Consider the following 26,114-nt stretch of genomic DNA (forward strand, 5'->3'; position numbering starts at 1 on the left):
AGAACCCCAACATCACCCTCTCCAGAAGGGCAGAGCTTCAAAGGAAACTGCCCTCAGTCACTGATGCCCAGAAGCTGCCTTCCCTCAGACAGAGCCTGTGGGGCAGCTGCGCTTCACATCTGGAAATAGCCTTCCTCCCACCCAGCACCAGTATTAACCATGCATGACACAGAGGAAAGCAAGCTGGTGGTACCTATTGGTACATTAACAACAGTCCTACGTGTTACCACAAGAGTTTAAGCCTCACAGCACAGTGTTTCTGAGGGAAGGTCAGCCTGCTAACGCACGCGGTGCTGATGTAGCTATGAGCACACACCAAAATGTATTACCTGGGAGCAGCTTCCAGTTTGGGAAGCTAGCGATGCTGTAATTAAAAGCCAGCATGCAGACGTGGCTCTGGTTGTTGGAGTGAGTCTGTCAGGTACACCTGCACACATATTGTAAGGCTAATGCCCCAGGTGTTACCTGTGAGGGCAGCAACGTGAGGAACACACTATTCGTTGGTTTAGGTAACTCAGTGAGTCTTCCCTCCTGCTGGGCTCACGCTGATGGTAATGACAGGAAAAATAACCACAAGTTACCTTCTGACCTCCTACCAGGTGTTGGTCAGGTTCAGCAGTGCCTATGAAAGAGATGAGCAGCAGTAGGCTCTTCCCTCTCTGGTATCTTCAGAGCTTCAGCCTGCCCCCAGCACAGGCTCGTGAGCACGTTTTGGCACAGATCAAAGCTGTTGGTCAGCACCCACCATGATGCCCTCCAGAAACACACCTAGAACAAACTGCTTCCCCCTTATCTTCTTCCTTTCCTTTATCCAAGGAATACTCTATCCAATGTCTATTAATTAAAGGTACATCTGCTTTCATTCATCAGCCTCTCTGCTTCCCCTGGGTTTTAAAGTTCCCACCCATTTACTGCTGCAGTTGAACTGGAAGTTCAGAGAGCTGTGGGTGAGCTGGGGAAGTGCTGCAGGGCAGCACCACACCCCCAGCACTTCATTAGATTCCACTTACTGCTACAGCAGGCAGAAAGCCTTTGAATTCACCCAAGCTGAAGGCTGCTCCCAAGAAGACGAGCGTCTTCTCAGAAAATCCCAAACCCCAAGGTGTGTATGAGGTCGGCAGAGGCCCCTTCCTGCTGGTTCTTTCTGATGAGTCTCAAAACCCCCCAAAATACCAATTTCAGCATGAAATTCTTGGCTAATTCAAAGCCACCAGGCAGGGTTTTGCTGCAAACCTTGCCTGGCAGTTTCTCCCATGACTAACCCATGATGAAAACCAGGAAACATAAGCACATCCTAAGTGAGGTCCCCCAGTAGCAAGGAAAGCAAGCAGACATCCTCGAGACAGACATAAACATCTGAAGCTAATCCAGTGCAGTTGGTTTTATGGAGTCCCAGGGATCTACACACAGTCAGATTTTGTTCTTACTGTACATAAGTAGCCAGATTTGGTCACTCTTAACGAGCAGAGCTGGCTCAAACCTCACATTCAGCACCTCTGAAGGCATCTCTGAACACACACACACACACACACACTGGTAGCGAGTGCCAAGATGCATCATTCGGTCAGGCTGTGGCCGAGTCAGACACCAGAACAGAGCAAGCCAAGAGACAGCTCTGGAGAAATGAGCTTTAAAATATTGTGCTTCCTGGCTGCTCTTTAATTATTCATCTTCCTACAGCAGGTTCTCGGAAACAAACCCCAACTGCAAAATCAAGCAGCACAAAATAAATGCCAGCACTGAGAAGGTTCCCCAGAGAGGGCTGAAAGAGTATCCCATGGGGGAAAGGCCAGTCCCAAAGCCCAGTCTGAAGAACCACTGAGCCCCTGGGTTGGAAAAACTGAAATAGATGAGCTCACTGCATTGCCCTAACGATGCTACTCGCTCTACCAGCAATGGTCAAAAGGAGTACAACTCTAATATCCAACTTCTCCTGATGTTCTAGGGTTGTGGTCAGTAAGAATATTTTCCTTAAGTTCTAGGTTTGTGGCTGGTAAGGAAAAGCAAGCTGAGAAATGGGAGAGGAAACAGAAGCCCAGAGGACAAGTGCATTTGAGCCCACGCCGAACATGCAGCAAACTGCTCCCCAACCAGTTCCAGCCAGTCCAGTGCTCTCTTCCCAGTTCATCCAAACCCAGCTCAGGCATCTTTCTCTCTCTCCCTGTGTTTCCCAGCACTGCCCCTTGGGAAGCCCAGGGCTGAAACCAGGCTTAAAACAAACCAACACAGGTCAGCAGTGCCTGCCTTGTCCCGGGGGGGCTGACTGAGCCCGGTGGGAATAAAGGCATCATATTAACACAAACGTTCTCAACAACCATAGAACTGGGAGAAAAAGAGCAAAATTCTGTTTGCAGCCTCTGTTCTCAGGGATACAACAAAGCTGACCAGTGAGGAACACACCAAACCCAGGATTTCAGGGGTCACACCTTCAAGAGATACCAGTGGAGGGGGAATGCAGTGATTCAGGCTGGTTCGATTACTTAGTTGGCTGCATCACCAGAGAAGGTTTTTGTGGCTGGTATTTAAACTAAGCCTGTCTCTGGAGGATATTAAGGCTGGAATGAAGCTTATGCAGCAAGGGGAGCACGCAGCGTAGGTGGGAAGCATTAGGGCACTTAGAACCAGCTTCTGGAATGAAAAGGCACAGGACTCCAAAACAGCCTAAGGCCTCGTGTTTAAAGGAGAATTAATTAGGGTATGAAAGAAAAAAGGTTATGTTGAATCACCATAAGAACAAGAGCTCCTGTTATACCCATACTTTACACCATAGTAAGTGACCTACTCTGCAAACTCCAGCTTACCTTTCCCACTGCTGTGTCCCCAGATCATGAAAAGGAATGATTTTGCCTGCTGGAAAAATACACACACACGCTCACACAGACACCCCTCCCCAGACAAAAACCAAGCCTTGGATATAAGGTTTGGCAGATAAAAAAAAAGAACATTTAAACAGCAACTAGATTAGTTCCAGCTAAAGCTCACAGAGGTGGAGAATGAAGAGGGTTCTGGTGGACCCTAAAATCAAGTACCACACATCCTCCCTGCAACAACAAACCCCTTGGTAGTGGATTTACCCAGCAGAGCTGCTAAGTGCCAGCCCCACGTAACAAGTCAAGGGGAAGTGGGCACCAAGACCCCTCCATTTTCCTTTGGAAAATGCCAGCTGGAATGTGCCCTCCAGCCAGCCCCATAACCATCAGTCACCATCGTGCTGTAATGCGAAGCTGTAGGGAAGATTTTGATTTAAAAGGCTCCTGGCAACAGAGAACCAGGTTTTCTTTGGGGGAACAGAAGGTTCTGGCATTATGCAGCAGTGCTGCTCTCCACAGCACTGCCTGCAATACTCACAGAAACCCAAGGACTACTCATGGGCTAAAGGGATACAGGAAGGACCATCAGCTTCACCACCAAAAAGAGGGGCACACCACTTGGCTTTATTGGGGGCAAAGAAATGAAATACCATGGGAAATGCCACGATACTCCAGTTTAGCACACACACACACACACACACACACACAAAACCTCTTCATTTCTGCACAAGAGGCACACAAGAAAACAGGATCAAAGTGGGATCCTATACACAAGGGGTGTTTTTAATAACACAACTGCACGTAACAGCCTGTCAAATGTCTCTCACACACAAAACCAAACCCATGGACCAACACACAGGATCTGTATTGAACCAACAAAGGTACGTGCTGAGGTGGGATCTGTCTGGGCTCTTTCAGGAGGGAAGGTGACACACCCTGATCAGCTGGGCTGGCAGGGCACGGACTGGCACCGTGACACCCTGATGAAGGGACTGACCAAGAGAAGGATCCGGGCTGTTAAGAGCACCCATTTCATTACCTACATTGTTTTACTCCCTTGGACTCATCAGAGTTCTACAAGGGAACGTTGGAGTCACTGAAGTTGCACAGTACCTCTGGTTAGCTGCCAGCAGCCTGTCCTAAGTCTTGAGGTGCATGCTATATAGCAGCAGTCCTGACCTCACACTCCTGAAGGACTTCAGCTGAATATGCTCAGGAGCAGGAGAGCAGTAACCATTACTCAAATTGTCCCTTCAAGAATTCATCTCCTCCTGCAGCTCACACAGAGCCTTTACTAGGAAAGGATTAGAATTAATTGAGATTATTAGCAGGGCTGCTGTCATATTTTGGTAACAAGTGTAAGCACGCACACCCATCTCAGTCTGAGATTGGCAGCTCCTCCAGGAGCACATGGGGCTGAGCACCAAACACAAGGCCTTTTTCTATTCCCAAAACCAAAGGATGCTACAACAGGAGGGCGAGTTCAGAGCTCTGCCCTGCGTTGTGCAGCCAGCACAGGAGAAACGAGAACGGAGAGAGGAGTCCCACTCCCTACACCCAGTATGACCCTCTAAGCCAGGGAGAACTTCAGTGCTTTTCTACTGAAGCACCTGAGGGGACAAGAGTGGTAGGATTCACATTTGCTCCTCATTTGCAGACACTTCTTTTCTTCTGTCCTGCAATATTCAAACTCTTTGAAGCTTGATGGGTTTTAACGACCCCTGAAGGCTGATGCGAGTGTAACTGCCACGTTTTTGAGTGCAATACAGAAGCCACGGTCTTCTTCACTATCCTTTAAAGACCTTCCTTCACTTCAGGGCAGCAATTTATCATATGCTTTCATGTATCTACTAGGAAACAGACTGCAAATCACATTAGCTTTTGTACTGCTTCTCCAGAGACCACAATGTACCAGCTGTAAAGGAGGAACACCAGTCAGGTACTTCAAACACAACCTCTGAAGGACAGCAAAATAAAAGGACTAATCTCTAAGGAACAAAATAAAGCAAAAGCATCCATGATTTTATTACAAAAACACCCAGCAACTGTATTTTAACACAAAAACAGTAACTGAGAGTCTCATTTTATTTTTCTTTCAGTGTACATGCTCATTATTATTCCATTTAATTTACAGAAGGGCTATGGAAAATGAAATTAAAACTAGAGAGGAAACAAAAGGAAGTTTGAGGCATAGAATTTTCTTAGCAAGCAATGATCACAGGAGACAGCACAGATTGAACAGGGATTCAACAGGAGTGACACCTAGGGATAAAGGTAAACAGTAACTTTTTCCTTTCTCCGTGGGGCTTTTTTTGTTTGTTTTAGCAAAACAGTTTAGAGTATCACAGTATACAGGAAGACTAAATGGCAAAGAACGTCTCACACACGCACACACACACACACCCACGCACCCCCCACATTTATCCCTGCTACTGGTCCAGGATCCAAAACTTGAGTTAACATTTGATTTCCTACCTCTCATTCATTGATAAACTATACAGGGTTACACTGTACATGGAGTTAAAATTACAAAAATGTCGTATTTACAAAATCTGTACACACATAGTAAAACTCACAAAATCGTCATCTATGTATCACAAGTTGCTACACCAAAATATTAAAAATGGGATAAAATTATACATTTCTCTTGTCCGTTTTTTAAAAAGGGTTCAATATTTCAAAGACAGACCACCTATTTTCCCCCAAATAAGACTGGTAAGAGAACTAGAAACCTAAAGTATCCTCCTGGGATAAAAATGTCGCGAGCAGCATCTCCCAACTAGAAAGAAGCCTATAGCCTGTCTGCTGGGGTGGGGTGTGCAGTTAGCCGGGGTGTACAGGAACGGTGAACCTACGCTAAGGATGTCTTTGGCTAAACCTTTGGCATAAATTAAAATCATACATCAAAAAGTGACAGAAAAAGGTGTTCTCGGTGATGGCAGAGCTCGGGGGGGGGGTTTCTTTCTGAGATACCGTTATATACAGCTTGTCTTTCTCTGAGGAGAGGGGAGGAGGGATAAAGGGTTGTGGAACAGAGGCAAGTGAGGCAATGCTATTTTCTTCGTTAAGTTTTTTTCCATAGTATGAAAAATCGTATCAAACCTTTTCACTAAAACACAACTCGAGCATAGAAACAACCTCTTCCAGAATTAATTCTCTCTTTTTTTTTTTTGAAACTGCCTATGAAAAACAAAATCATTAGTAAACCAGCCACGGCAGAAAACAATTGTTCAGCGTATCAAGTACATATTAGTGCAGGAAGGTGGATAAATTTGATCCACTGTATAAATAAGCTTTATGCGCAGCGTACATTAAATAACCATCACACCCCACTCACACCCAGTACACAGATGCTCCTCAGTGAAGATAAAGGTTTATCAAGTAATTAAAGTGTATGTAGTGCAAATGTTACAACCAAGTTTTATGCACATGCTACTTGCTTGGTTTAAAGTTACACAAAGATGTGGTGCCTGAAATTATGGACATATATACATCCTTGTCACACTTGGTACAATGTCCTAAGCCACAGAAATACCGATGTGTTTATATCTATATATATACACACACACGTTTTTCTTAAAAATGTGACCACCACATCAATACAGTAACACAAACAGACAAATCAATACCTGCTTCCAGATGCTCCAAGGCTCAGAAAGTTTGTGCTTCTAACTCTTGCAGTCATTTCGTGCCCCTCTTCCATTTCCCCCCATTCTGCCAGCTGAGAAGTGGGGGGGGACAGTCTCTTCGGGTCTGTGCTGCATAGGATGAGGGCAACGGAGAGGAATAAACGACGGCACAGGCACCTAAGCTGCTTTCCTCCATCAACAGTTCCATGCTCCATGATGAAGGGTTGAGATAATATCCCCCTCCACACCGTTCCTGGGTGGAAAGGCTTATTGAAGAAAAAAAATAATAAATCATAACGTGCTTTCCGTATTATAAGTGGCAGCAAATCAAGGCACGCTGTACTAATTTTCGTAGCATTGAGATTAGCTGACTTTGCAGGGGATGCTCACTGGGGAAGGTCCGACGTTCTCAGCTGGCTGCTGGGCCGCGTTGGGCCATACAGAGTGACAGAAGCTATGTGATTATTCTGCATCACCTGCAAAAGGACAGCAGGGGAAAAGGAGGGTTAAAAGAACTGTACACCGAACAGGAACTCAGAAGAGCGAAAGTGGGGAGTATGGAACCAATCTGCCTGAAAAAGGGAAATCTCTACAACAAACACAAGCTGCAAGCTCTTGGCTAGTTCCTAAAAGCCATCCCAGGATTTCCAGGACACATTTAACCACCAGCATGCTCCAACACTACACAGAGCTCATTGCACACATAGGAGTTCTAGGGGACAAGCATAACGTCCCAGCTTTAATATGCAAAGGTACAGCCTCGGAGAGGAGTCAGAGAGTTGTCTGTTTCTGCCAGTGAGCTCTAGAAATACAGCCACTCCCAAGAGTTGGCTTCTTGTGAAATGGGAAGTAAGAAGCCAGGAGTAATAAGAGCAAACTCCTCATCTTCTCTCACTCAAACACAAAAGCTTTTCTCCTAACCTCAAAGATCATTCGTTGCAGTCCAAAGCAGAAGGTTGACCCAAACGGGTTAGTGTTGTTCGGAGATGACGACCTGAACAGGAGAAAGGGGAAGAACAAGAAAAAACCCAAAGATTACATGTGAGGATCTGGAACTTCTCCAGGAAGAATAAGCATTCAGTACACTGTGGCATCTTTATCACAGCTTTCATCACAAGAAAGTACAGCTAGGTTATGTGCCACCCCTGCTTCACGTCACAGAGCTGCTGCTAATGCTCAGGGAGAAAGTAATCAAAGAGTTGCTAACGACCTCTACAGGAAAACTGCCTCTCACTGCACATGAAGAGGAAGAGCCCTGAAAATTAGCAGATACACAGGAAGCGAGAAGCACCATGGAATTCACTGCAAATTGTTTGTGTGCAAGATCCTTTCCCACTCCTCAGTGTACTTCTCAGCCTTTACCAAACGTATTTGCAATATGCTGCCTGTTAATTTACTGGTTTTATCACGTTAAAAAGTTACCCTGCAAGATGCTGAGATAGAACAATCCAAATATGATTAAACATTTCTTTTCAGAATGATCGTATCCCTTGTCCTTTGGCTGTGTCTAGTATTTCTGCATCACATCTGTGAGACAACAGCAGGCTCCTGCTGGCTGCAATGGCTTTTACATTACAGCCACCCCCCCTGAAATCATTCACTTTTTGGCCTTTCTTGTCACTGGCCAGTGTCTCAAACTGCATGTCTGAGACATCCAAGATGGGCTCAGGAAAGCAAAGCATGCTTGAGCTACTCTCTACAACACAGATGAGAAATAAAAGGGCTCTAGGGAATCAGAGTTTCAGCCCAGCTTAACTTCACATGGCTTCTGCTCCATCGATCTCACCGGAACAAAGCAGGAATAAGGGGGAGCAGAGGGCACAACAATGTTGGGGCAGGGAACTTCAAAAATCCTACAAAAGCCTGCTGAAAACACCTTGTTAGGCATAGCTGACAGTGCTGCAGCATGCTTATGGTAGCCGTGACTTATGCTTGTTCCCGGATAAGCCACGGACTCGTGACAGCACGACAGCACCGTAAGCAGGCAATGCCTATTCAACCCAACACCCAGCAAGCATAAGCATGCTGTTCTGTCTTCAGCCAGCCTAAAGCAACCATGGAACAACGATGTGTGTTCATAAAAGCAAGGCTCCTCCAGACTGATTGCTATCATATGCTACACACTGTGCTACACGATGTCACACTGTTGAAATGCATGTGAGTAGCATTAATAAAACCTCTACACTATTTATTACACATGATGCTTCCTGCATTCACTGCTCTGCTCTTCTCTGGATTTTACAATCCAAGGAACTTTGGAAATTTCATTCCAATGTTTTCCAAGTTTCCATTCTGCATGTGAGCAGCTCTCTGGTCTTGTTAGTCACCAAGGAGTCTGATACTCTATCAGCCTAGAAGTAACTAGTGCAATAAACACTCTTCCTCTGCCTAAAGTCATCCTCTGCTCAACCCCTGCAAGGAAAACAGAGAAAGATCTTTACCTGTGAAGTACCACTGGCTTTTCTACAGGATGCCCCAGAAGATCCTGAATACTGTCCCACTGTAAATACAGCAAAGGCTTTGTGTTAAAATGAGGCACAGAAGAGTCACATACGTGTTTCTTGGTGACATAATCATTGCCAAATAGCACAGAGGTTGTGTTTACAGAGGTGTTTTGTGACCAAAGCCATACTCAGCAATGGAAACTATCCATTCAGGGTTTATTCTCATTTTTGTCTCAAAATAGCTTTGAATTAGGAGTTATTAATATAAATCAATTCTATGAGTCTTATGGGTAAAACATATCTGGGAAGTCTTGGAGAATTTCAGAGACATCTCAAAAAGCAGCTGCAGGAAACCTGAGCAAACTATCCCCTTATACCTTTGCCAAGGGAAAACCAGCATCGCTGCTACCTCCCCCAAAAGCCTTTCCTTGATTTAAGTAACTAGTTTGAAAAAGGAGAGGAAAGTTGTCCTGCTTAATGAGTGGGAACATCCTGCAGCTTTCATCACTCTAAGCAGACTTAGTAAGAAGCTGCAGATACACACACAAGACTGAAATAAGACAAAGCAGTGGAGCACGTAACTCATTCAAACCAAAACCCAAAGAATGGCAGGTTCCATTTGGCAACTCCAATTTTTGTCCCCAGCACAGTACCCAAGATTCACCAAGAAAAGTCTTTTGCTTGGCACCCCAGGAACAGCACCAACGCTGGCTGAACATTGCTGTAGAGACACTGCCAAATATAATTTGTAACACCTGTTTCAACTTAATGTGGCTCTTAAACACACAACAACTGCCTGGTTGGGAGTGTCATTTAGGTGGTAAAGCTGTACAGTCTCCAAGAAGCCCACTGCCATCAGAGGCTGTCACACTAGCAGGGACATTTTGGCAAGGCCTTCAGAACAAAGTGGAAGGGCACTGGACCCTCCTGGTTACGTGTCTTCAGCAGCCACATGAAGTGGAAAAGCTCTGGAAGTTTTGTTTAGAAGTATCTCTCCCAGCTCAGAGGCAGCCACCACTGCTACTGCTTTCCACATCACTTACTTGTCTGTCCCATTTCCACCTGCAGGTATCTTAAAATACAAAGCATGCAATAATGCAGTAATTTAGCTTACTCCAAGTGTGCTATTACAAATGCCTTTAACCCCTAACACAACCAAACCTTTGAACTACCAAACACACATGAGCTTTTGGCATCCAGCTTTTCTATTGTTTTAAAACAACACGATGGGACTGTTACTATTTCTTCACAGCATGCTGGGAGTTCCACATAGGTCACCAAGAGGGTTTAAGAACAGGAGGAGAGCATTCAGTTCTGCACAGACATACCTTGCTGTATGTTGTACATGTTTCAGTCTGTGAATCAGCACTGTCTGTGAAAGAAAAACAGGAAAGCCTTTGTAATTTATGTTTGAACAGTCTGCTATATAAGCCTTTATTTTGGGAGGCAAGCTCAGATAGCTGGAGATATATGAGCATTAGATCAGTTCATACACAAATCCAGCACTTACAAGAAACCAGAATCAGCAGCAACATTTATTACATACAAGTTAAAGGGGATTATGCAAATCTGCCTATTTACATAGAGTTCCAACTCCTAATGCTACATAGTTTAAGCCATAACCTTAGATAGAAGAACTCCATCACCTTAGATAGAACAACTCTGGTGTAAAACAATCCCTACAGCTCTTTGTGCCACATTAGGATGCCTGGCACAGCCACATGCTGAGATAACACCCTGTGCCACTCCGAGTCCAAAGGCTCTTGGAAAGGAAGCTGGCTAAAGGTGACAGCTTGAGCTTCAGGCAGCCTGAAGCCAACAACAACGCTACTCTTTCAAAGCCAAGGAGAGCACAGAGCTTGGGAACTGCAGGATGGCTGTAAAATAAAGCAGCTGCAGGCGAGGATGGTGTTGCATTAAAGAGAAGCCATTTGCCAGTGGTTGCCAGCACGGTTTCATGGATACATTTGGGGGCTCCTGAATACCAAAAGCACCTTCCCAAAGCAGTGGCAACAGCCCATGATGCTAAACAAGTCTAACATAGCAAAAGGTCTCTAACTGGATTGAGAAGTCCCTCTGTATTTTCCACCTGCTAAATAAACACGCTCTCTTTGTGTTCCAAGAGTTCACTTGAACTCCAGCTGTCAATCCATTGCCTGAGTTGAATTACAGAAGGGAGCTATAGCTGCACCAGGCACTGCCTGGCACTGATGGAGGAAGGTGGGCTCTTGATAAAGTGTGTCATGTTTGTTTGCAACTTGTGATGTGTCCTGATATAAGCTAGAGACCAGAAAAGTGGTTTTGAAAAAAAATAAAAAAAGAGTTAAAAAAAATACCTTTCAAGTATTGCACATTAACCTATGGAAACAGAATTGTACAAGTGAGAGCTTTCATGCTTCCTCTCTTGCCCAGAGTACAGATCAGCTTTCTTATGTGCTCGCAGGTACAGACATTGTTCTGCCAGGGTTTTACACCTCTTTGAGCACAAACTGCTGACACAGCCACCAGAGAACTGCACTTCACACAGAGAAGTGCTTTCAGCAAAAAGCAACCAAAAACCAGAAAGCCCCCATGGCCAGCACCTCTGCCAGCATCCAGCACTCCCTGGGGAATCTAAACATGCTTTCCCAGTACACCTGACAACTCTTATGTAAAACAAATCTACCTCAGCCACCAAGATCTTCAATCAATCAAGGTTCCCCATGCTTTGCTGAGATTACTTATGTGCACAGAGCTGGGCACATCTGACTCTCGCAGAATTCAGATGGTTATATTATTTCCCCCACCCTCCCCCCAAGTAGAGATTTTCAAATAAACACAACAGACACACTTTGCTTCTAGCCCACAGAACAACATAGCCTGGATGTTTATTCTCACAGCTAAGCCAGTTCATCTTAAGTGTCATGAATGAGCCTTTCAAGAGCAGGTTCAAGATTCAAAATTTCAACAGGGGGTCAGACAGACCAGCTCAGACTAACACTGTCTTACAGATCATGAGCCTCCAGGTACAAGGGAAGTGATCTTAGCAGAGCAGCAGCATTACAGAAAATGAGTGATGTTGCCACTAAATATTCACATGACCCAAGTACGTAAACAAGGTGGCAGTGTAATTAAAGACAACTGCTAATTTGTCCTGAAGTATCTCTTTCACTTAAAGAGAAACCTCACCCCAAAATTTCTCCTCCCAGTAAGTTTCACTGTTAGCATCCTCTGACAAGGAAGGACCCAAACTGACTGCACCTCCTCCCCTCCAAGCATTTTGTGGTACATGCCCCCTGAAGCAGGGAAAAGGATGAACTACTCACCTCGCTTAATAACTAGTGGAATCTTGAATTCACAGCGATGGTAACTACAAAGAGGAAATTGTAAAGCTATTATAAAACATAAGACTCAACATAAACCGTGCAGCACAAACTCAGGGCTCCTAATAACCAGTTTAATGTAAAGTCACATGAATAATAAAATGAGTCTTGATGCTAACAGATGAAAAGTTCTCTTTTTTTTATGTAGAAAATAGAACAGCAGCAGCCTGGCAACATCCTAACATAATTTTCTAAAGGACACAAAAGGTCTTTCAGCACGAATTACTCTGCTGTTACACAGAGTGGACAGAGAAACATTCAGCTCAGAAACAGTACCACTATAGATCTCTGTCACCACCACCCAGAAAACATGTTCACTTCAATCAGACATCCAATCCCTTAGCCCTTACCTCGTATTCCTCTCCTAAAGAGTTAACAGCTCAAATGTATTGAAAGTGTGTTTAGAAGCAGAGGTGGGTTTTTTTTAATCACTAACTGAAATAATGTCAGGAAAAAGCCAGCAGCCTGCCTCTCAGTAAATGGATGCTCTTGCTAATACAAAGTCTGCTTCTAGCAAGAGAGCTGGCCCATTATAGCTGGACTAAGAATTGCATCAACTCATTTACTGCTTTAAGACATACTTGACAATATACAGGCATTTAAAAGTAAAAAGAAACTATTTTTAGGTGCTAACAATGATAGCTGAAACCCCCTGGGGTTACCAGATACACCAAAGACACTCAAGAAAAACTGCTTGAATTTTATACGAGGGGAACATAAGATTTCCTTTTCAGCTGTTTTAAAATGCTCTTTAACAGATCAGTTCTTTAGACTCACATGTTAAAGTTGTAATGACCAGGATAATTCGTATGCAGGACAAATTTCTTCACCTTGTGTGTGTTTGCATCAAACAGAATATCCTATTGAAGGCAAAAAAAGAGACAGGCAGACATGAAGCAATGTGGACAGAGGCAGGTGGCTTTCCCCAAACTAACCCGAGATCAGTTACACTAGTACCTGTGCATACTGACATGTATCTATCCCACTGGAACCAAATGAAGCCATGAAAAGTAGCATGTGAAAACAAGACTATTGGCAAACTCAAGTAAATGCACGCTTTGCTCAGTGCTCAATCACATCTGCAGTCTCATTTGCTAATGATGGCAAGTTTTCTGAGGAGGCCCTTGCTTTTTCCATGTATTATTTACAGTAACGTAAACTAAAGCACCAGTGCTGTGAGGAGGGAGGTGGAGGTTGAACTACATCCCACAGCTCAGCACACACACACCTATCTTGGTTCTGCAGGACAGGAGCATGGATTTCAGGAACAGGAACTAGTGTACCTAGGCATCAGGCATGGCAGAGGGAGAAACCCCTCAATTCAAAAGCACAGAGAGCCCTCCACGCACTGGTGGAGCTGATAAAGCATTACCCACTGCACGTGCAAGCACTAGAGAAAAGTCAGTGCCGTTCTTCACATCCAGAGATCCCCACAGCAGCGACTGAGAGTTCTGCAGTCTCTCGTTTCCCACAGGCTTCAGCCTTCTGAAAGGAAGGACTCCAAAGGAGTTCTGTGCAACTCAATCAAAGCTTTACAGGTGTTTGTGATGGAATCTTGCCACTCACCACTCCAAGCGTGAAATAATTGAAGAAGTAGTCATTGCACTTTGATGGGACCTGCTTATGGGGCGAGGGCGAATGGATTTTCATCTGCAAGAAGCACATTTTTCAGATGTAATTAGTAAAGACGAGCACTGTTAACAACATCGCTACATTCAAAGGCACTTCCATCATCTCATTTGAAGTCCGTGTTCAAACACTGCGCTTCACAACAGGACTGGCAGCACAACGACCCATCAATGTCTTCGCTTTTTCAGTTGTCTTAAGTAAACGTTTTACCTATATGCTGCTGTGTGTACAAGCATCAAAGTTATTTCACATAAAATATAATTAAAAGCAGTAAGCAGACACTTGCTAAGGCTCATTTGGTTTCAAAAGCACTCCTGTTTTATCAATTTTTAATCCAGTGATTAATGATGCCTTTTTTTTTCCCAAAAAAATTTGAACAGATTTGCATCTGTTTAGCTTAAAAAAGCTTTTTCAAATCAAGTTATATAACAGTTCATCCTGCTGCATTAAATATCAAGCAAAGCATTCATTATCTATGCTACGCTACGTTTAAACTTCACTGGCCTTGCTGAACACAGGCCCTGTGATTAAACAGAGACAGCACCGAACAGGGACAAAAGCCCTGTGGCAAAATTGATTCTCTCACCTTATCCTCGGACTTGTAGAAGACTTTGTGCGGAGACCCCAGGGTGCTCAGCACATCCTGGCACGAATCACCGAAGTACACGCACCGCTCAAATACCCGCATCTTGGCATCGGCTAAAACACCCGGGCCACAACCTGAGGAACAGAAAACAACTCAAAATCCATCCTTCCCAAACACAGAATCCATCAGCAAACCAAGACCAGCAGCCTAGCATTCCTCTATCACAACCCAGCTGCGTTCTTTAGCTAATGCTGCCAAACTAAGTTTAACCCTTTATTGTGCACCAGTTTAAGTACTTCTTAGCGAAGTGATGTGAGTGCTGACTGCAGCACAGATCCCCACCTTAACCTCCAACTTCAGCAATGCTCTGTCCTCAGTGCCTTGCCATTCAAAGGAACAGGAGTCATTTTCCTAGCGAGTCTCAATTCAATCAGCTGGTTAGCAGCAGCAAGTACCAGGAATGATTTCTGTCCTTAACATATTCTACTTCAGCAGTTAGAGATCTACCTCTAAGGTAAGAAAAGTCTGTGAAATTAAACCCGTTGTCTGCATTAACTGTATCAGAAAACATACATTCTTTATTTGAGATTCTCATAGCTTACTAAATCCATGGAACGTAAGTTCCTATGCAAACAATACCAGACTGGGTCTTACCGAATGGCCAGCACGTAGATGAATGCCTGGCAAACGTTACTGGATGTTAAGACATGGAAAGATCTTGTAGTGTGTGACCCATCTGCCCTCAGGAACACAGCACCTTACATTTACGAGAATGCACATATACACATGCAGCAGTTACTGCAAGACAGGATGTGCTCTACATATGCACTTGGCTTTTCCTCACTCTGCATTATTTATGTAGCCAGTTGCCCAATAAAATAAATCTGATGGAATCGTCTTTGATTTCTTAAGCAAGAGTTACTTCAGGCTGACACACCTGCAGAGAAGCCTGTGCTAGGACGGTGTGCAATACACACCACAGAGCTTCTGCAATCTTTGGGAAGACTAGAAGAGCACACATCCAGGCTGCCTCTCTGCAAGTTTTAGCCTGAACATTAGTGATATATTTTAATAACTATTTTATTCATTGACAGCATGCTGTATATATATAGTTTTAACTAAACTTGGCACTCTACCTTAGAGGTGTCCCATTTTTCCAAATCATTTACATTATCACGATGCTATAGCTAACTCCTTCCCTAGCACACGAGGATACAAGCACCCTGTCCTAGGCAGCTCTCTGTTATCTTCCTCTGTAAAGAGAGAAGCAATGTAATTTGAAAACATCTGCCCTGTTTATATGAATAACTTTTTATTCTTCATCTTAAATTTTATTATTTTTTTAACTTATGCATATTAGGAATATATTCCAAGTGTTTCCCCAACATACACATAGCTTGTAACCAGAAGAGGTCACAAGCCAAGCCTGATAATGAAAATTGTTAAAGATCTCTATTTTTTCTTAAAAGCATGGTTAAGTCTCAAGTTACGGGGACTGAACAAGGCTCCTTTGCATTTATCACATCTTCCCTGATTTCTAAGCCTCTGAAAGCACACATAAGGAGCAGGTATTCACCAGCCCTGGCACTTTCACTGCTGCCTCCTACAGCAAATAAAAAAGGAACAGAATTCAATGTGGCTGCAGCACTGACAGAGTCTCTTGGTGGCAGTTTAAAAAGCTTTCCAGAATGAATCACAAAAAATATCAACCCTATACAACTCGCTGGACTCTCAGGAGAACCATGTGCACAGAAGGTTTCTTGAGGGCTCTATTTTTATTTCTTCTCTGAGGTACTTGCATTAGTTTATTCTACACACACACCCCTGCAATTCCATTTCTGTGAACAGACTCTAAGGACCTGGAACTACAGAGGACAGGGCTACAGTCCTCTGCGATGTCTCCAGGCCAGGGAAACGCAGCTGCAGGCAGATTCACCTTCACTGGGTTTTTATTGGGTTTTGTTTTCAGCAGTTCAAAATAACATTTATAAACCACTTTGAAATCAGCTGTAAAACCATCACAAACAACCTGTGCTTCATGTACAGAGGCTTATCCCTCACCTCCTGAGGGAAGCAACCAGTGCCATGCTCTGAGCGCCGCCAATACCTGCAGTGAGTAGGCGAAGCCGTAAACCTGAGGGTCCAGTTCCATCTCGCAGAACATCGACGTTCTCAGCGTACACGTTGCCAAGGAAACAGCTGAGGGGCATCAAGGGAGCCCTGAAACGGATCACACAACATGCAGGGGATTAACCTTCAAATGTTCCCTCAACAAGCTGGTACCAGTTCACTGGGACAGAGCACGTGGATTTTGGCCAAGCTGTGTTTTAACTAAAAGTTGTATGAAACACAAGGATCAGAAAGCCTGGGGAAAAGGGAAGTGGAACACCAAGGCAGCACTCAAACACAGGAGCTTTACTGTTAATGAAACAAACAGCAAGTTTCAAAGACTCCAGCAATAACAGAAACTGCATCTAGCCTCTGTGTACCTCCTATGAGGATGTATCACCTCAGCAATCACTCAGGGAAAGCTGAAGCTGTTTGGTTTTTAAAGATACCCCTACCCCCTGGACTAGGCATATCACCCAAATGCTGCAGAAAAGCTGGCTCTGCAATACCCTCTCTGTTTTTAGGATGGTACTCCTAGCCCAGAATGTGAATTCAGCCTGTGCAGGTGGACCACAAACACTTGTTCTGCTTTACTGGGACAGTTCTCATTTTAATTCCATTACAGTAACATTGGAGAAAATTACAGCAGCCCCAAGAAAAGTATTTTCAATGGCAGGGGGTGGGGTTGTTAGTTAGCTCTGTAAAATTAACTTCTCTTAGGTGAATTTCTCCTCTGTGTGATTTGAGCTGAGAGTCAGGTTTGGAGCTCCATGCAGCAATTAGTACTCTCATTAAGGACCCCCACGCCACTGATGGGCACAGGAAACACTACTTTCCTCAAGTGCACTTAATTCTAATTAGGAGACAATGTCTGCACAAACAAAGGTCTCCCCCCTTCTGAGCAGTAATCCACATGCCTTGATCTTCTCCTGGCACGAACACACAACTGCCTCTGTAAGAGCTACCACCTTATCAGGTTGGGTATTTATAAGATAAAAGGACAACTTTACAGAAGTCCTTTCAATTTTTCCTCGATTAAGGTACCCCAGGAACATCACTTTCAGAGAAAGCAAAACACCAGATGGTTTACAATAAATTACTGGTTAATAGAAGACAGAATGAGATACCACAGAAAACCCAAACCTTATCAAAATACACCTATTCCATTAGCAGTCAGGCATGAAGATTAGTTTCCTCAGAACAGTAAAATAGGTTTGGTGAGGCAGTTACAAATGTATTGAATGTGTGACAGATCACACACATGGCTTTAGCTTCAATACAAGTGTTGCTACTTTTGTATAGTGCCAGAGTTGAAGACCCTTGGTAGAACCCTGCCATGACATCTGCAATACCAATACACTACAAAACAACTCCCTATACCAAGCTGGAGCTGCCTAGGGAGAGGTCATTAGCACACAAACGAGAGAGGGACAATACCCTAACTGCATCTCTTACTAGATTCGCTGTGTTTCCACTTTACTTATTAATTCATTTTCAGGTCAACTGAATTAGCCTACTTCAGCTGAGCCAAGCTGATTTTATAGCAATATTAGGCAAGCCAAAGTTTGATTGCAAGGTCTGAGAATGATGGCAATGTGAGAGGTTGGTCTCCAAAGGTGAGCTGCACAATAACAAATTCACAAAAGAACCGAACTGAAGTTAAAAAAAAAGTATACAATTATATTCAGCATTCACAAAGCCCTAAATAAATGAGGAAGAAGTAGTGTATTCTAAAATGATCACAGAGCACAGGCAGCTGTACGTACTTGGTATCCTGCAGACTGTTCCCGTTGTAGATGTACATACGTTTCACAGTCGCACCATGTGGAATTTGCAGAGAGGCCAGACCATGGGCAAAGTTAGGCTGCAGATACACAAAGTTATCCTTGTTACATGACACAGCAGATACTTCAGGTCCAAGTTAAAGATTACATCAGAAATACAATACACAGTTACCAATTCAGGGAAGTCTCTAGCCAAAGACATGGCGGGGGGTGAGAGGGATGACACCACCACCAAGAACAAAACCCCCTTCTAGAAGGTGTTCCTTTACATCCCATCTCTCCCAGATTCCCTAGCTGGAGTGAAAAGCTCCGTGTGTTTATCCACCAAAAGGTAGCACTACTCTGACAATTAATCCTAGGCATGCTGAGAATTCCAGTTTTATTGGGTTGATCACTAGCAATTGGGAATATAAAGGTATTTGTATCGATACGCTGTACTTAAGCTTAACAAATGGGCTATCTTAAGTGTAGAAATTCTTTTTCTCCCCTCCCACTGCATTAATTTCCACTTGTTAATGTTTTTGCTGGCTGGTAAAACACTTTTATCTGATGGAAACTCATTCACTAAATTTTCTGCTCTCCTTATCGCTGCATTCTTACACATACTGTTTTGGTGAGGGTTTTGGGTGTTCTCATCAAACAGAATGTGTGCTAAGGAAGTCTGAGTCTTTCTTTCATTGTGGTAAGAGCACACCTCTTTCAACTTTGAAGATGACAAGACCTTTCTTCAGCACTGTCAATCCACTTCCCTGGCATTAAAAGAATCACAGAATGACTAGGCTGGAAAAGACCTTTAAGATCACTGAGTTCAACCGTTACTGGCCTCTACTAACCCACATCTCTAAGTACCTCATCTACCCATCTTTTAAACACCTCCAGGGATGGTGACTCAACCTCCTCCCTGGGCAGCCTGTTCCACATCCCAGCAACTCTTTCCATTAAGAAATTTTTCCTAATATCTAATCTGAACCTGTTCTGGTGCAGATTAAGGCCATTTCCCCTTGTCCTATGTCCTGTCACTTGGCTGAAGAGACCGTCACCCACTGCTCTACAACTTCCTTCCAGGCAATTACAGGCAGTGATAAGGTCTCCCCTCAGCCACCTCTTTTCAAGGCTAAACATCCCCAGCTCCCTCAGCTGGTCCTCATAAGATTTGCCCTCCAGCCCCTTCCCCACCTTCTCTGAACACGCTCAAGGACCTTTATGTCCTTCTTGTAGTGAGGGACCCAGAACTGGATACAGCACTTGAGGTGCAGCCAAAAATCAGGACCTCTGGCAAGGCCCTGATTTCCATCCTCCTTCTGGATTGTGCCTGGAACACAACTACCTCTAAACACAGCCTGAAGCAGTGAGGCTTCAGACTGCTTTCTAACATAGAAGCCTGCTCTAGCACTATGGAAGCACCTGTGCCATACACACCTCTCTCCTTCACAGAAACGGTGTTCATGGGGTTTCACACACCCCTCACCAACACTTTGTTACCAGTTTTATATTCTAACCTATCTATTTCTACCTATTTACAACCCTAGGGAGAATGTTGCCTTTCACCCCGTGCAAAGGCTTTACTAACATGATCTGAACAACTGGCCAAAACACTGGGAATGCAAAATCCTTTCCCCACTGTTCTGGGAGCTGTGAAGGACTGAGTCACCCTCAAGAACCACACGATGCCTCGCTCAAAGCACATCTGCACCACCCCATCTGTAACTATCCCTACTCATGTTTTTAGTTAACAAAAACACACCAAAACAAGATGCAGAGATGCAATGGCTAAAACTGATTCTAGACATTTTATTTTAACATCTTTTAACGTCCCTGGGGGGTGTTCAAGGCCAGGTTGGATGGGGCCCTGGGCAACCTTATGTAGCTCCAGGACTGGAGGTTGGTGGCCCTGCCTGTGGCAGGGGGTTGGAGCTCTCTGATCCTTGGGGTCCCTACCAACCCAGACCATTCTACGATTCTATGGTTTTTCAGATCTTCAGTGTAACAACTGACTCTTAGCAGCTTGGCTATCATTCATAAACACCCTGCAAACTCTCGCATGAGAAGCAACTCCTCTTTGTTGGGACATTCCTTCTGTTTGGCTTATTAGGTTTCTATTTACCTTCCAGTATTTCTGAAGCCCAACTGACCTCCACTACCCCCAAGCAGCAACTTCCTCAGCTACCCCTGTTGCCTCCAATGTCAAAACACAAGTACCAGGCTGTGGCATAAAGGAGGGTTGCCACGTTGGTTCATTTCTCCCCCTTTCTTTTGCCTCTTTATATGCTCCTTTTTATTTTAGTATCATATAGCATGCAGGCCTTTTAACTGATATGCCTCGATAATCCAACTGAGAGTGTTTCCATCCTGACACAAAGCAAGTTACATGTACATTTTTGTTAGCCTAAATGGAAATCCTGCTCTTGTTTCCAGTATAGACAGCGATCTCCAAAGATTTCAGAGAGCAGAGAGATACCTTCAATTATTCATCTCAATATCTGGTGAATATGCAAACAGGCATCACGCATAAAGCTCAATCAATTGGCTTCCTAAAAGCACTCATACTGAAGGACACTTAAGATGAAAACATATTTTATGAACTCTACCCTAGTTTAGTTGCATAATCGCTTTGATGAGATTCAAAAATATCTGATAAAAGATCAGCCTTCCAGCAGATTGCTTAATATTTACGTATTTGCATAGAGAGCGCTCATATTTTTAGAAGACTCCTTCCACAGGAGAATTGCTAGTCCCAGCTCATGATGCAAGTAAAACCTGTAAGCATACACCTTTTGCTAAAAGGAAGAACATTTTTGAACTTTGAAACGATTACATAGCAAGAGTCAGAGGACAACCAAGGAGTTAAATTCCTTCCAAATGACTGGTTTCTTTTGCTTGCAGGCAAGACATGCTGTAGGTGATATTTTGCAAGTACTGTGGAGGCAAAAAGCCTACCCATTAACTGAGAGGGATTTGCTGACCTCGTACTTCGGGGTTTCAGTCCAGGAGTCTAACTGAAAAGAAAACGACAGTCCTCGGAAATTGAGGTGAAAGAGTTGCTCAGCTGAATTATACACTAAAAGGGAAAAGAAAGTAAAAACAGAGTTACCAAAATAAACCAAGAATGCTCCGGTTCACATCGCACAGCACTTTTGTCAGCTCAGTGTATTTACTACATCTCAGGATGCAGGAGGAACTCACACAGGACTGTAATAGTTTTCCTTTTAATTCATTGCAGTTGAAGCACAGCAATAAGAGAAACCTTGGATTCATTAGAGTCAGAGTTGCCTGTGTAAGCCTGCAAGCACTAACCTATCCCTAATGATACAATTATACAATATGACACAATCAATTACACCTTAATATCCCTAAAGTAGTTTAAACAGCTACTATTAGCACAAAACAATTACATTTATTGTCCCTGTTACAAGTGCTTTGCGTATTAACCAGAAAGTCTTGGAGATAAAGGTGCCCTGAACGTGGATAAATTCTGTATTTCACACCAGCAGGAAGCACAATCCCGATGGGAGCTCACAGGTACGTCCCTGCCACTTCCACCTCTCCTTCCCGAGAGGAGTATCCACTTGCACACCCATTACAGCTACTGGTGTTCCTGAGTAATACTGCAGGAGAAGGAAATACTTCAGCCACACACAGGTCCTAGGTCATTTGCAACAGTAATTAAAAATATTATCACAAAGACCACTGAAAGTAGCTTCTACAGAGAGCAACGATAAATTACAGCACGCAGAGACTTCCAGCTGTCATCACATCGTGGGATGTCCCAATTTATTGCAATGAACTGCACAACATCAGCTATAAACAGCAATAAAAGCCACCCCAGTACTTAATCCTAGCAAGACAGACTGTTTTGTGAGGCTGTGGAAAGTTTAAAAGCAATCCCAGGAGGCTGGAAGCTTGGGATTGATGCTACCAAACTTCAACCTGCGCCTGGGAGCTGCTGCAGGGGGAACAGAGTGTTCTTCTGACACACAGAATCTGGTTCATTCGCAAAACAGCTTGAAAGCAGCAGAGGCAAAAACCAACAAAGAAACACTCCTAAGAGAGAAGCTGCTTTCTTCCACTTTACCAAAGAAAAGCAGTTCAATGTTCCCTTGTTTTCTTGCAGTTTTATACTTAAAATGACATAGCACCGAGAGAAAATGCATATAAATACATATTTTGTTTTTCTTTTCCTCCCCACAAAGTGCCTTTTCAAAGGTTCAACTTGAGAGACATGTCACAAGATACGTGGACAATGCCAGACCGCCCAGGATAGAAAAATAATAGTTGAGCAATAAGCATTAAGCTTTCAAAAGTCATCATTTGCCTTTTCTGCAGAACGTGCTGGTTAAGAGCATTTTCCCTGCTTGTCACTCAAAGGAATACGTGTGGGGAGAGGGAAATGTTTTGATCTGCAGGAAAATTACACAAATCTCTCTCATGTGATCAACTATGAAGCATCTTTTCCAAAGCCCACAGCCAGCTGGAGAAGCATTTTTCCCCTAGTCATGCCAAGTGTGGTATCTGATTATACAAATCGCATCAGTTCCCATCCCCTGCAATGTTTGTTGATGCTTAGGCTTAAAGGGCAAGGAATGTTTTTATCCATAGGAAGCTCCCTCCTGTCTCCTACAAGACTGTATGTCACAACCACATGACTGAACAAGGCAAACATTTATACCCTTTTTTAATTTACTACATGGGTACCCTGCAGAATAATGCTGTTCAAAGATCGCTGATGGAAGCAGAAAGACTGCTGAGCTCTGGGTGAGGGGAAGGGAGAGATTTTGCCTTCCAGGAAAGCAGAGTATGACCAGCTGGGAAATGCTTCTGTAGAGCAGGGTGGGACAGAGCCAGTGCCACCAGCAAGGCTGCAGAGACACCATCCTGAGGCAGATCCAAAAGTCAAGTCTTCCTGGTACCAAGCACAAGACTTTCCTGGCGCCTCTGGGGAGCTTAGGCAACCTCTGAAGTCCCTGGGAGTTACTGAGCTAGAAGATGGGATTCCCCTGTCCCTGCAAGGTCTCTGTTGCAGGAGAGAAGGAGTTTCAGTGTTCTGCACCTTCTGACTTCGGTTCAGTCCCCCAGCCCTTACCCACGCTGAACGCCTTCGGCAAACAGCCCCATCCAGGAGGACTCAGAACAGGATGTGATTTCAACAGAACCACTGGCAAGAACAAGGGCTTCCCAGCAGGAGGTCAGGTCAAAGAATCATGGAAATGTGGGCTAAAATCTTGGTTTGGATGAAGCCATTACCTCCACAGGGCTCATATTTCCATCAGCCCCATGACAAAGATGCTACGAGGTTTCAAACAAGCACTAGCCAAAAAGTAACGAAGCTGGTTGCAATTTTCCTGATGACTCTTCATTTTTAAAACCACAGCTCTGGCAAAACCAAAACTGCTCACTGCAGGTCGGTTTCGACACAAACCCATTGCTAACCTTTTGAAATGTGTTTTGAAACTATCACTGTGTCCTGCTGCAGGAAAATTCCTCTGCAATCACCTTGGTTTTAACTGATAGATGACATTTTCTTTGAACAGCTGGTGGAGGTAAGGCACAGAGATAAAAGCCTTCTGTTGTTTAAAGGGCTTGCAGTGGGGGGTTGGAGGAGCATTGGTACAGAGAAGGAAAGGGGTGGTTATGTCACACTTTCATTCATGAAAGCTGGCATTCGGTACTTCTGTCACATGAAGGAGGAGGACTCGCTTTCCACCCCAGCTAGCTCAAATTTCTGATGGCAGCGAAAACACCATCATCATCCCCTCCCACAGGCTGAAAACTAGTCTGGTTTTTTGCCTTTTCTGCTTCAGAAAACACAAAGAAGAGTTACCTAATGCTCGCATCGCATGGTGTTCAAAACGTTTATGACAGGCAGCTTAATATAGAGCCTTTCCTTCTGCTCAAGAGGCTGTTAATGGAAGATACTGAATTTCCAGCAAGGAAACCGAATAAAAGCAAATGCAGTAGTGAAATGGTAGTCACAGCCAACACTTCAATGCATTTCCTTATCTATGTGTCACTGGATGAAAGGACGTTATGAAAAACTATCATCAGATGAAGCAAGTGTGCAAGGCTGCTTAACTGAACAAGCTCGATGCATGAGATCTGGCAAACTCAGCACACAGATGTGCCGTGCCAAGCTATGTACTTTAGTGCCTGCAGACAGTTTTAGGTAGCAAAGCAGCACACTGTTCTTATCATAGCCCACAGCTGGGTGTACATTTTTGTGTTTCATAATACCCCAGTTTTGCAAGCACCTCACCTCTCAGAGTCTGCAAATAAACCACTGTCACAGAACAAGTAAAAATGATGAACTGCCAAGGATCTGGGACCCCTTTCACTCCTCCTGAATTCACCTAAGCTCTTGAACATACTATTTCCATAACAGGTCTAACCATAGATCTCTCAGAGTTTCTGCCTGGAGGAAATGTTAAGATCATGACCAAAGCGAAGTTTAAAAAAGCTGATTCTGGTCCCTGGGGCTAAAAATCCTCCGAGCTTCATTTATCTCAATCTGATATTCATCCACTACAAGAATCCACACAGCGGTACAGCTCCAGCCACACAACACTCCACAGTTAATAAATCCTGCTCTGTAATGCACAGGAGATTGTCTGCAGAGAACAGGGACAGAGACTGGATAAGCAATCACCATCAATCACCAAGAACACCAGCCTGCTTGGGATCAGCCTGACTCCTGCAAACAGACTGGGTTAAACTAAAAATAGAAAGTGATGCTCTAAAAAGGGTATCTTGCCTACATGGAGTTAATCCTCGTCCTTGTTACTCCAGTTTGTGGCTCCGTTTCTTGAAGGTTCCATTTCTTGAAGGTTCCTGAGCAGTTTAATTATAAAGATCCTCTTCAAAGTCTCGCCACTGGTTTATTTCCATCACCTAACAAACCCCTGAAATAACCTCTCCATTTTCATATGTAAACAAGGAGCTTAAGGGTAGTATTTTTCCTGCTAGAGAGGTGTTGAACAGACATGGAACTGTGCAAGAGTCAAAGTGGGCTCAGCCTGGTTAATTCAACTTACTCTGGCCACACCGCACATAGGCTGGCTTCACACCACCCCAGTCCTCCCAGCAACAGGAAGGAGATGCAGGGAGGTGCACGTCAGCTCAGACTCCATCCTGTCCTAGCAGGTGTGTAACCACGTTCTCTGAGCACAGAGCCTGAGCACACTGGCTGACTCTGCACAGAGATCTGAGCTGACCTCTGGATGCTCATGAGATACTTAATCCCTGAGGACACTCAAGAGCTGACCACACATAAGAACCGTGTAAAAACAACAGCATCAAAGCAGCAGCTCGTGATTTTCTGGTACTGGCAGCTCAAACCAGACCATTAATGCTGCCTGCACACACCATTCTGTGCCAATGAGACTCCTCCTCACTATTTCACTCAGAGAAAGTCACAACTGACCTTACAGTACATTTTATGGGATGTCCCAGCCATAAGAAACACAACCACCTGGAATACAGCTTCAGATCATTTGGCAACAGAAATGCCTACACATTTCACAGACAGATGTACAGGAGAGACTTCCTAGAATGAAGTCTGTCAATCTAGGGATGCGTCTGATTCTCAGAAATGCTTTGGCTTACCTCCTGGATGTGTTGCTCCAAAGGACTGATCAATTTGTTCTATGGTTGGAGCAATTGCCTGAGAGTTAAAATGGACACCACTGAAAAAGAAAACAGAATTACTCTGCCTTAGAAATACTGAACAGATGACAGGCACATTTAGTAATGGCAATACCACATTTAAAT

At 44.0% G+C, this 26,114-nt stretch overlaps 1 protein-coding gene across 1 annotated transcript in view; it reads right to left on the reverse strand.

Annotated features, from left to right (window-relative positions):
- Nucleotides 1-6,579: 6,579 nt before the first annotated feature.
- PHAF1 (phagophore assembly factor 1) overlaps nt 6,580-26,114 on the reverse strand; it is a 33,039-nt gene continuing 13,504 nt past the window's right edge. Inside the window, exons 5-16 of the mRNA XM_084269876.1 lie at nt 25,950-26,029; nt 21,317-21,411; nt 18,336-18,433; nt 16,568-16,680; nt 14,461-14,594; nt 13,812-13,895; nt 13,023-13,105; nt 12,189-12,232; nt 10,212-10,255; nt 8,881-8,939; nt 7,361-7,433; nt 6,580-6,915 (exon numbers count right to left, since the gene is read on the reverse strand). Of these exons, the coding sequence (XP_084126002.1) occupies nt 6,826-6,915; nt 7,361-7,433; nt 8,881-8,939; nt 10,212-10,255; nt 12,189-12,232; nt 13,023-13,105; nt 13,812-13,895; nt 14,461-14,594; nt 16,568-16,680; nt 18,336-18,433; nt 21,317-21,411; nt 25,950-26,029 (997 nt within the window). The 3' untranslated portion in view covers nt 6,580-6,825. The remainder of the gene's footprint in view (nt 6,916-7,360; nt 7,434-8,880; nt 8,940-10,211; nt 10,256-12,188; nt 12,233-13,022; nt 13,106-13,811; nt 13,896-14,460; nt 14,595-16,567; nt 16,681-18,335; nt 18,434-21,316; nt 21,412-25,949; nt 26,030-26,114) is intronic.

Source organism: Gallinula chloropus, assembly GCF_964237585.1.
Source record: "Gallinula chloropus genome assembly, chromosome: 13".
Classification (NCBI taxonomy): domain Eukaryota; kingdom Metazoa; phylum Chordata; class Aves; order Gruiformes; family Rallidae; genus Gallinula; species Gallinula chloropus.